General features: G+C 40.5%; 1 protein-coding gene across 1 annotated transcript in view; it reads right to left on the bottom strand.

The window, feature by feature from the left end:
• Window positions 1-5968: 5968 nt before the first annotated feature.
• Window positions 5969-12258, bottom strand: part of LOC108704313 (probable ATP-dependent RNA helicase DDX60) — a 71148-nt gene continuing 64858 nt past the window's right edge. The window contains exons 36-38 of the mRNA XM_041579526.1: window positions 10434-10585; window positions 8912-8974; window positions 5969-6259 (exon numbers count right to left, since the gene is read on the bottom strand). Of these exons, the coding sequence (XP_041435460.1) occupies window positions 6133-6259; window positions 8912-8974; window positions 10434-10585 (342 nt within the window). The 3' untranslated portion in view covers window positions 5969-6132. The remainder of the gene's footprint in view (window positions 6260-8911; window positions 8975-10433; window positions 10586-12258) is intronic.

Here is a 12258-nt window from a genome sequence, read left to right as displayed (position 1 = left end):
AGCTAAAATTCATATCAGACTCGAAGCAATGATTTTATTTCAAAATTGTTTTCAAGTTGACTTGGTAACATACTGTATAACATATCTAGGCTACCTAATAAAACAGAGTTGTCAGTATGCACTGGCCCAGATTCAAATCAGTGGGAAAAAAAAAGAACATTTCACTTGAATACATATGGGTGAGATTCAATTAGAGGAAACTTTTTTTCCTAATTCAGTTACCGTATATACTCTAGTACAGGGGTCCTCAAACTACGGCCCGCGGGCCGGATACGGCCCTCCAATGTCATTTACCAGGCCCCCTATCGCCTAGGGCGGAGTCATAGGGGGCGCAATATACAAAAGGAAATTTTTTTTTTATTTTTCTTTAAATTTTAAAGAAAAGTTCCGCTCTGCTTCCGACTTCCGAGACCCTCTCTACTTGTCCTGCTGGCTGGATCCGTCTGGCAGCAGGGCAGCAGCAAACCGGCCCAGCGACTTGCGCATGCATCCAATGATGCGCCGGCTTAAAGATAGGCGCGCCGCCGCGCTGGCGTGCGCGGTGACGTCAGCAGGGACCTGTGCGCCTGTGTAGTGAGGCCTGGGCCCTGGCGCGTCGTATGGGTGCGGCCGTCTCCTCCTGGCTGCCTGTGCCTGGTCGGTGAGTGGTGGCGACTGAACTGCTGCTGATATAATTGGACACACAACAACAGGTACAGACTTGGGGGGGGGCTGGGGGGTGGAAATGCATTTTTTTTTGTCACAACAGGTACAGATTTGGGGGGGGGGCTGGGGGCAATGAATTTTTTTGGCACAGCAGGTACAGATTTGGGGGGGCTGGGGGGGGCAATGAATTTTTTTGGCGCAACAGGTACAGATTTGGGGGGGCAATGGATTTTTTTGGCACAACAGGTACAGATTTGGGGGGGCTGGGGGCAATGGATTTTTTTGGCACAACAGGTACAGATTTGGGGGGGCTGGGGCAATGAATTTTTTTGGCACAACAGGTGCAGATTTGGGGGGGGGGAAATATTTTGCGTGCTGCTGGCTGGCACAGGTACATATTGGGGGCAATATTTTGGGTGCTGCTGGCTGGCACAGGTACATATTGGGGGCAATATTTTGGGTGCTGCTGGCTGGCACAGGTACATATTGGGGCGATATTTTGGGTGCTGCTGGCTGGCACAGGTACATATTGGGGCGATATTTTGGGTGCTGCTGGCTGGCACATGTACAGATTGGGGGCAATATTTTGGGTGCTGCTGGCTGGCACAGGTACAGATTTTGTGTGCTGTTGGCACAGGCAGAATATCTTGGCTGCTGCTTGCATGGATAATTGATGGATTGCACTTTTCTCTTAGTAGTTGTGTTAAAAGTAAAATATTGTGGATATTCTAGTTTTGTAATTATCACAGTGTCTTATGGTGGATCTGTAAATTCTACAGGTGGACAACAATACAATTATGTCAAGGAAAAGAAAAGTTGACTCTGAGTGCAGGATATTCAAAGAACAGTGGACCTATGATTACTTTTTCATGCAGTGCAAGGAGAGAGCTGTTTGTCTGTTATGCCAGGATTCAGTGGCTGTGTTCAAGGAATACAATTTGCGTCGACACTACGAAACTAAACATAAAGACAAATATGGTTGCTTGGTCGGACAAGGGAGAGAAGACAAGATATTAAAACTGAAACATGGATTGACAACTCAGCAAAATGCATTTGTGAAGCAGAAGGAGATAAATATTTCATCATTGCGAGCAAGTTTTCAAGTTGCCAAGCTAATAGCCCGCACTGGCAGACCATTTGTGGAGGGAGAATTTGTGAAAGAATGTCTTCTTTCTGTTGCCAAAGAGATGTGTCCAGAGAAGGCTGATTTATTTGGAACAGTGAGTCTTTCAGGACCTACAATTACACGAAGGATTGAAGAAATGGGGGACAATTTGCATCAAAAGTTGCAAAACGCCTCAAAAAAAATTTGCTATTTTTCATTGGCACTCGACGAAAGCAATGATGTCCGTGATTCTGCACAGCTTCTAATTTTCATTCGTGCGACAAATGATCATTTTGAAGTCACAGAGGAGCTTGCTGCACTGCAAAGCATCAAAGGAACAACAACAGGAGAGGATATCTATGAAAAGGTTTGCCAAACTATGAATGATTTGGAGCTAGACTGGGCTAAACTAGCCAGTGTGACAACTGACGGTGCTCCTAGCATGGTGGGGTCTATGAAAGGAGTGGTGGGACGCATTAACAAAGAAATGGACCAACTCAACCATTCACGTCCAATAGCCATACACTGCCTCATCCACCAACAAGCGCTGTGTTGTAAATCACTGAAGTGGGACTCTGTCATGAAAGTTGTGGTGTCCTGTGTTAACTTCATTAGGGCTCATGCACTAAACCACAGACAGTTTCAGGCATTTCTGTCTGAGCTGAATGTTGCCTATGATGATATTCTGTACCACACAGAAGTCCGTTGGCTGAGTCGAGGGAGAGTTTTAAAACGTTTTTATGACTTACTTCCACAGATTTCGGATTTTCTGCTTTCAAAAAACAAAGAAGTACCAGAGCTTAAAGATGAAGAATGGAAATGGCACCTTGCTTTTCTGACAGATGTAACAGAGCTACTCAACAGTTTCAATGTGCAACTTCAAGGAAAGGGGAAGCTCATCTGTGATATGCATTCACATGTGAAAGCATTTGAAGTAAAATTGGACCTCCTCATTAAACTAGTGAAGGAGGAAAATTTCTGCCATCTCCCCTCTACTCAAAAGCTGTTAGCTGAGAAACCAACAGTTGCATTCCCAAACAAAACATGTGTGGATTCACTGGAAATGTTGCAAAGGGAGTTTCAAAAGAGATTTAAAGAGCTTCATCTCCATGAACAGGACATACAGCTTTTCCGGAACCCATTTTCTGTTGAAATTGAAGATCCGATTTACCAAATGGAACTGGCCGAACTACAGAATTGTGACTCTCTAAAAGACATTTTCAAAGCAAGCAGCCTTACTAATTTCTATGCATCTCTCCCCTTTGAGACATATCTTAATCTCAGGAACCATGCACTCAAAATGGCAACCATCTTTGGCAGCACCTATGTCTGTGAACAGACTTTTTCCCGAATGAAAAATCTGAAATCTCCAACCAGATCCAGACTTACTGATGCACACTTGCATCACTTGTTACGACTTGCAGTGACAAACATGGAACCGGATATTGATTATCTCATCAGCCAAAAGCAGGCCCACACTTCCCATTGAAATACTGGTAAGTTTATGTTAGTTAAAATTGTTCTTCATTGTACATTTTTTAAATAGTGTATTGTTTCTTCATGTTTTTTTTGCACTACCTGTACTACAAATAAGATATATATGCAGTGTGCATGGGAATTTGTTCATTTTTTTTTTTTAACTATAGTCCGGCCCCCCAACAGTCTGAGGAACCGTGAACTGGCCCTCTGCTTAAAAAGTTTGAGGACCCCTGCTCTAGTATAAGCCGAGTTTTTCAGCCCCCAAAATATGCTAAAAAACTCCACCTCGGCTTATACTCGGGTCAAGCGCAAAAACGCCTAAGAATAGTCGCCGGCGTCCAAGAATATTCGCAGGCGTCCAAGAATGGTCGCCGGCATCCAAAAACGAGACGCCGGCATCTCCAATGGGAGCAGAAACCCTCAATTTTTTGATTGAAACTTACCAGAAGCGGCTGCATTTTTCACCCTAGGCTTATACTCGAGTCAATAAGCTTTCCCAGTTTTTGGAGGTAAAATTAGGTACCTCGGCTTATACTCGGGACGGCTTATACTCGAGTATATACGGTAGTTTTCCCCAAAAGATTTCTTGGGTCAAATTTACTAAAGAGCAAAGAGGCCGTCGCTACTGAAAAGTCGCCAGAAATCCAATCCGCAGGGACATCACCAATTTACTAACAGGCATAAAGGACAATTCACTAGCGAAAGAGTATATCACTAATGACGTTTCGCACCCTCTCCCCACGTGAATTTCTTTCAGTTGAACGATCATTACTAAAGTGCGAATTTTCCATTACGTTACCCCTTTCGCCAGAGTTTCCTTCGCCACCTTATACCTGGCGAACTGATAAGATGAAGCTACATCCTCCTCAATCTTGTGTCAGTGACATCATATCTTGTATGCCGGAAAGTTAAAAAAAAGCTGGCGTTTTTCATATTTTAAAGTGGGATTTTGTTTAAAAGTTGTAACTTAAATATTACTGTTCTTGATAATTTTTTAACCATTTGAAGGTCACATTTGTTTTAGGATGGGCTCATGTCTAGGGCATTAGAGGATTTTTTTTTTTTTTTTTGCTGTCTTGGACATGTGTAATAATAAGTGGCCACTTCAATCATTTCCACCAACATCTCTAATAAAGACATATATATATATATATATATATACACACACCACCTATATTATATGTACCCACCGTATGCAAATTAACTAAGCGTAAGGGTGTCAACGAATTTTGCAAGGCAGAAATGAATGCTAGTGACAGTTCGCTATGAGATACTTGTGCTGACAAATTTACAATAGTGAAACTTCACCAGTGTTCGTCCGCCGAGACGTAACTTCGCATTTTGATGAATTAGCGTATGCCCTGCGAATTAACATCTTGCGAAGTGTGACGAAGCTTTCCGAGATGAAAATTTGCCCTTTAGTTAATTTCCTCCAAGAGTTTTTATGTTATAAACAGTGAGATCAGGTTCTTCTCATTAAATTGAATCTGGCTTTATGGGAAAAGCTCTTCTCAACCAACAGAATCTAGCCCAATTTATTTTATAAACGAGCTGGAGGTTTTTTTCCCCCCTTTTGCTCTGTATAATTACATCTCCGAGGGGTTCAGCATGCTGCAGTGATTTAAACAGATTTTTCAGTTACCAAAATAGCCTTTATTACATAGTAACATAGTAAGGAAGGTTGAAAAAACGACACACGTCCATCAAGTTCAACCTTTTAGTTTTTTTTTTAATCTGCCTATGCATATGCAAATTAGGGGCAGGGAGGGAAATCTCGTGACTGTCACAAAACAAGGAAGTAAAAAATGTCTTCCCATTCCCACCCCTAATTAGCATATGCAAATTAGGGTTCAGTATTCTGTCAAATCTTTCGTGAAGGACTCGGGGGTTCGGCCGAATCCAAAATAGTGGATTCGGTGCAAACCCATGTGAAGCCTCTCCAATTTGCCTCAGGGGGAAAACATTCCTTCCGGACTCCAAAATGCCAATCGGACTAGTCCCTGGATCACATTGTACTATGAGTTATCTCCCATAACCCTGTATTCCCTCACTTGCTAAAAAGCCATCCAACCCCTTCTTAAAGCTATCTAATGTATCAGCCTGTACAACTGATTCAGGGAGAGAATTCCACATCTTCACAGCTCTCACTGTAAAAAACCTTCCGAATATTTAGGCGGAACCTCTTTTCTTCTAATCGGAATGGCTGACCTTGTGTCAGCTGAAAAGACCTACTGGTAAATAAAGCATTAGAGAGATTATTATATGATCCCCTTATATATTTATACATAGTTATCATATCACCCCTTAAGTGCCTCTTCTCCAACGTGAACATCCCCAATTTGGCCAGTCTTTCCTCATAGCTAAGATTTTCCATACCTTTTACCAGCTTAGTTGCCCTTCTCTGTACCCTCTCTAATACAATAATGTCCTGTTTGAGTGATGGAGACCAAAACTGTACGGCATATTCTAGATGGGGCCTTACAAGTGCTCTATACAGTGTTATATTTAAAAACAATTTCATTTCTGGTGTTACCGTTACTGGGGAAGCAGGAAAAAAATTTCAGTGCATTATATATATTTGTCACAATCTTTTAAAATGGGATGGGACAGGTTTTAAGCCGCCTTGTTTGAATAATAAAGCTCATTATATTTAAAAAGGGCATGCATTCATTATGTTTCAATGCCAATTGTTAACCTTAGCTACAGGACATCTGTAAACCATGTCTTAGAGACATAATGAATGGTACCAAGAAAATGTACATTTTTAGCCTTTATCAAAACACATTACAAAATAGCATTTTTCAAAATATCAATATTCCAATGTCAGAAAAGCTGTCCATATTGCCATGTTTAGTTTGAGTGGAGGTACATTAGAAACTCAACGACTATAGAAAAATCTGACGTCAAGCGAACATGTTCCTGCGCATGGGATAAGCAGTGGCCAGTTTTTCTTTGTACATGGTATTGAGCTGCTCGAAAGCTAACACAACGGGATCATCCTCATCTTCACAAAATTCCCTCAAAGACACACTGTCAAGAAAGGGTAGAGATGATTTAAAAATGTTAGTTTGTACTGCTGTAATGTAGGCTCGCAATGTAACATTTTGATGAAGATTCCGAGGTTTATTATTATACTGAATCCAAAGGCTAAGGGAGAACTCCCAAAAGGGTATGAGGTAGACTGAGCTGAAATTTTGGTGGATCTGAGTTTTCCTTATGTTTTAACAAAAAAATTCATTCTCCGCTTTTGTGAATTTTCCCCTCAAATTTTAAGAATCCACGGGAGATTTTGTAGGATAGTGTCGGATCAACAGATGGCATCCTACAAAAGTCAGATGTAGTTGCATGGGTCCCGCCTGTTGGAGGAGAATGCAGCGACTCCATCCGAAAAGGTAAAATCTGATGGTGTCTGAAAATCTTGCTCCTATTGAATACATTGGCTGTTAGATGTGGATGCATGAGCCAAACACACCATACAACTTTGAGTCAGATTCAATTCAGGGAGAAAAAAAGTCTATGACATGAAAATTTATATACAAGATTCAATTTGAGATGCAATTCAATTCAGAAAAACATCTCATGGTTTATCATGTGAAAACTCTAAGGGGCAGATTCACTAAAGGGCGAAGTAACTAACGCTGGCGCAAATTCGCCAGCGTGACGTCATTTTGTTACTTCGCCGATTTACTAACGGGTGCTGGCGTAAATTCGCTAGTGAGTGGACCTCTAGCGCTACTTCGTACCCTTACGCCAGGCGAAATTGCACTATGACGAAGGGACATAACTACGCAAATTCACTAACTTGCACATTTTACTGAACGTTACCTCTTGCGCCAGACTTGCCTTCGCCACCTCAGACCAGGCGAAGTGCAATAGAGTAGATAGGAGTTCCTCAAAAAATGTTGAACATTTTTCTAAGTCCCAAAAAACGCTAAAAGCGTCTTTTCCTTTTCAGGTTAATAGATAGAGCGTAAATTTTTTTGGGGGTAACCGGCTTCCCCCCTACATTTCCTAACATATGGCACCTAAACTATACACTGGGCACATGTATAGGGCAAAATAACAACTTTATTTTATTTTATGAAGCTTTCCCAGCTTGTGTAGTGTAATGTATTTGCTGCTACATATACGTGCCGTATGCAAATTAGGCATCGCTAGCGTAACTGCGCTTTCCTTGACGAATTAACGGTAGCGCAACTTCGCTACCTTTCACCTCCCTGAGGGCAATTTCGGATTTTAGTGAATTAGCGGCGCCCTGGCTAAACTTCGCCTGGCGAAGTGCGGCGAAGTCTGCTCTAGCGCAACTCCGCAGGTTAGTGAATTTGCCCCTAAGTCTATGGGAAAAAAATGGAACTAAATTAGAAAAAAAACTTTTTTTTCTCCTTGAATTGAATATCGTCCGAGAGTTTTCTTGTGATAAATCATGAGACCATTTTTCTCACTGAATTGAATCTGGCCATTTATCTGATTTTATACAGTGGGGATCAGATTTTGTAGGATTTTGTAAATCAGATTACAACTGACCCACACAATCACAGCATCCCATGTAGTTCTGCTCAGGGGGTTGTCTGAGTTGAGGAATGATTCACATGTGATGTGGTTTTGACAATTGTTCCCTTATCTGAATATGCAATTGTGAACTAACTATGTACTTGGGGGGTTATTTATCAAAGTCCGAATTTATCTCAATATTTTCCGCTACAAACTCAGATCTCTCTCAGATCGCTCTGTTTTTTTTACTCTTATTTATTATTACATTTTCCAGAAAAATCTGCTTTGCGAGAAAAAAATTAAACTGAAAACTCAGGGTATTGCATGAAACCCGGCGCACATCAAAAAATCATTGGGACTTTCCCCATTGACTTCTATGCAACCTCGGTCTGAGATGCTGGATTTTCTGATTCTGACTTTTCAATCCTCCGGTTTAATAAATTAAGAAAAAAACGTGACTTTTTTTAAAAGTCCGATTTTATATAAAAAAAAATCAAGAATTTTTCGTGATTTTTGCATTCAGAGTTTAGTAAATAACCCCCTTGGTGTCTACTGTCTGCTTGTGTGAATGTAATAAAAATGAGACAAAAACAAACAGCCCTCCATAAATTAGAATTCAAATTTCATGTTATAAGCAGCTGTATATTTTATCTCTAGTTTCAGAACCGGGACCACTTTTATGCTCCAGCTGTAGCAGAACTATAACACTCTGACAAGGTTGGTGTTGGCTGCTTGTAGCTGTAGTTACAGGTTAGTCCTGTCTCTATTAAAAAACAACATGTATTTAGTCCACCATTGGAGCTAGGGATGCAGCGAATCCAAGATTCGGTTCGGGATTCTGCCAGGATTCGGCCTTTTTCAGCAGGATTTGGATTAATCCTTCTGCCCGGCCAATCCGAATCCTAATTTGCATATGCAAATGAGGGGTGCGGAGGGAAATCGCTTCACTTTTTGTCAGAAAACAAGGAAGTAAAAAATGTTTTCCCCTTCCCACCCCGAATTTGCATATGTAAATTAGGATTCGGCTTCGGTTTGGTATTCTGCAGAATCTTTCACAAAGGATTCAGGGATTCACCCGAATCCAAAACAGTGGATTCGTTGCATCCCTAATTGGAACTAATGATGATTTAGCGTTATAGTGTATGTCTTAATGCTGTAATGCTAGTGTTCCGTTATCTAGAAACATCTTACCTTATAGTTGCAATGGATAAAGAAAAATCTCTTAATTTGTAAAAAGCATCTCCTTTGTGAAACCTGAAATAGAAATTATTCAGAATGAAACAGTAAATAAGTGTTTGCTTCAGCTGGCCTTCAAGCAATGGATTCCAAGAGTATCTTGAAGAAAAATAAGCCAACTCATGAACCTTGGGCAATGAATGTGGCTTCTCATGAACAAACTTCTAGACTACTGTTTTAATTAAAACCCAAACATTGCTTTCTGCTTAATGAGAGAAAATGTAACTCAAGCAAAAAAAAACAACTGATGGTGGTCAGCCCCCTCCCTACAAGTTAAATAAAACATTGGTGGCCAGGGACCCAATAGAACATAAAAGAAATTACATTGGTGGCCGTGGGCCCCATAGAAGATTAAACAAAAAACATTCTCCTCGGCAATGGCAGCTTCGGGTTGCTTTGGAGGATTTGGCTTTTTGCAACGTCAGCTCTTCAGTAAAGTCCTGCATTAACTCAAGGGGAGCCCAGCTAATCCAGGAAGTGCAGCACAGCCGAGCCCCATTTTTGCATGAAATCTACCAGACCCATTATGACTGTTCGCCCGTGCACCCCTAATGGGTAGGCAGTTGAATTGAAAAAAGCCACTCGAATGAGTGGTGAAACGTTTTCAAGAAAACTCTAAAAATGTCCAGTTGCCTTTAAAGGGATCCTATCATCGGAAAACATGTTTTTTTCAAAATGCATCAGTTAATAGTGCTACTCCAGCAGAATTCTGCACTGGAATCCATTTCTCAAAAAAACAAACAGATTTTTTTATATTCAGTTTTGAAATCTGACATGGGGCTAGACATTTTGTCAATTTCCCAGCTTCCCCTGGTCATGTAACTTGTGCCTGCACTTTAGGAGAGAAATGCTTTCTGGCAGGCTGCTGTTTTCCCTTCTCAATGTAACTGAATGTGTCTCAGTGGGACATGGTTTTTACTAATGAGTGTTGTTCTTAGATCTACCAGGCTGCTGGGGGGGGGAAAGGGAGGGGGTGATATCACTCCAACTTGCAGTACAGCAGTAAAGAGTGATTGAAGTTTATCAGAGCACAAGTCACATGACTTGGGGCAGCTGGGAAATTGACAATATGTCTATCCCCATGTCAGATTTCAAAATTGAATATAAAAAAATCTGTTTGATCTTTTGAGAAATGGATTTCAGTGCAGAATTCTGCTGGAGCAGCACTATTAACTGATTCATTTTGAAAAAAACACGTTTTCCGATGACAGGATCCCTTTAACTTAATTCTATTAGATACTGTATATTATAATCTGGATAAATGAGAATGTTCATAGACACTCTGCTCTTATCTATCGCCTCTGTCACACGAGTAAAACAAGTTAGAGAACAGTGTCCCTTAAAAATAAATTGCAATTTCACATAGAAGCCGTCTGTGCTGCAATGTGCACTTAAATATGAAACAGGTGGAAATGTTACTTCTAGCAGTCCAGCCACACTGGGACATTCTGCAGGATTAAGAAAGAAACGTACATACCCATTATCTTCTTCCAGTGCATCTATGGAGCCGTGCTTAAAGAAATCCAGTGCATAGGCGTTCAGTAACCGTTTTCTACCGAAAGCATCTGTTTTCTCCAAATGTAGCACAGCAATGTGTTTTTGACTTACGTGAACAGTTTGCAACAACAGCTGTAACAAAAATTGATATTCAATGTTTTATAATAATAACAGGACATATACTGTATACAGTTTTTATATTATAGGCAATTCATTCTTCCATCAGTCTAGGGCAGGCTATATGGCACAGACACAATCCAAGGATCACCAAACACGACCTGAGTTTCTTGATGCATCAGTCAGCTAAAGGTGCCGAGTTCAGCATTCACACTTAAGTGAGTCTGGGTCTTTAAAGGAGAACTAAAGCTTAACTAAAGAAGTAGACTAGCAATGTACATTATGTGTTGGGCTTCTGTACCAGCCCAAGGCAACCACAGCCCTTTAGCAGTAAAGATCTGTGTCTCCAAAGATGCCCCAGTAGCTCCCCATCTTCATTCTGCTGATTCACTGCACATGCTCTGTGCTGCTGTCACTTACTGAGCTTAGGGACCCACTCACAATATACAGTACACATAGAATAGAAATGTCACAATATAAGTCTGATTAGTAATTAATACAGATAATTTCAACATGGCAGCACAGAAACCAGTGCAATTAGCATCAGAATTTAATAATCAGCCCTGTAGCATCAGATTATATTACAGGCCAACCTCAATTTCTGATGGATAATTTCTAAAAACCCCTAAGCTTAGCTTCTCAACAGCTGCTCAGAGCCCACTGAGCATGTGAGTGTCACAGACACTTTCCAAGATGGTGACCCCCTGTGACAAGTTTGAAGTCCTGGATCATTGCTGCTATTGACAAGCTGAAAATGTTGGTTGGTGCAATAAGTCCAGTATGTAAAATAAGGCATTTTTAGACAATAATGTTTAGGGATTAGTTCTCCTTTAACCAAGCTATCAGCAAATCATAAGATAAACACACTGGAACTGATTGCCACTGTATTGTAGAAGGTGCAATAAGATGCATCACTATCCATTTCTGTGCCTGTGCGTTATAATTCCATGTGACCAGTAGAGTCCAGTTCCTATAGACAATCTTTTCTGATCTTACATCAGACAAAGGGCTGGATTCACAAAAGTGACATTAGAACAAATTTGGTTTTAAAGTAAAGTACAATGTTAGTTTACTCCAGAACCTCAACAAATACTGTATTTTTTTGTATTTATTTATGCTGCCCTAGTCCTAAATGTTTTGATTTTTTTTTAGCTAAGCTATTTTCCCCACCGGAAATCTTGGAAATTTGAGAATTTGGCATATCGATGCTAATAGAATGTTGTTAATAATGCCACAAGAACTTACATCAATTTTAAATTGTTATAAATTGTATTCTAGACGTATCTTAATTTGGCTCTTCAAATTCATTAAAGTGGTGTTGAAGCGATAGTTTAAAGGGATTCTGTCATGATTTTTATGGTGTACTTTTTATTTGTAAACTGTTTACATTAAAATTTCACTCTACCATATCAAATTCTATTCCTAAACCAACAAGTGTATTATTTTAACTGTAATATTGGTGTGTAGGCAGCAATCTCAGTGCATTGTGCCTGATCCTGTGCTTCAGAAAGAGCCAGCACTATACAATGGACCTGCTTTCAGATAAGCTGTTTCTCCTACTGAATGTAACTGGATGAGTCACAGTGGGAATTGGATATTTACTATTGAGTGATGTTCTCATATCTATCATTTCGATGGTTCGGTTGATGGACTGCTTGGGGGGGGTGAAATCATTCCAACTTGCAGTG

The sequence above is a fragment of the Xenopus laevis genome, chromosome 1S (genome assembly GCF_017654675.1).
Source record: "Xenopus laevis strain J_2021 chromosome 1S, Xenopus_laevis_v10.1, whole genome shotgun sequence".
Lineage (NCBI taxonomy): Eukaryota > Metazoa > Chordata > Amphibia > Anura > Pipidae > Xenopus > Xenopus laevis.
This window is presented reverse-complemented; position numbering and strand designations above follow the sequence as displayed.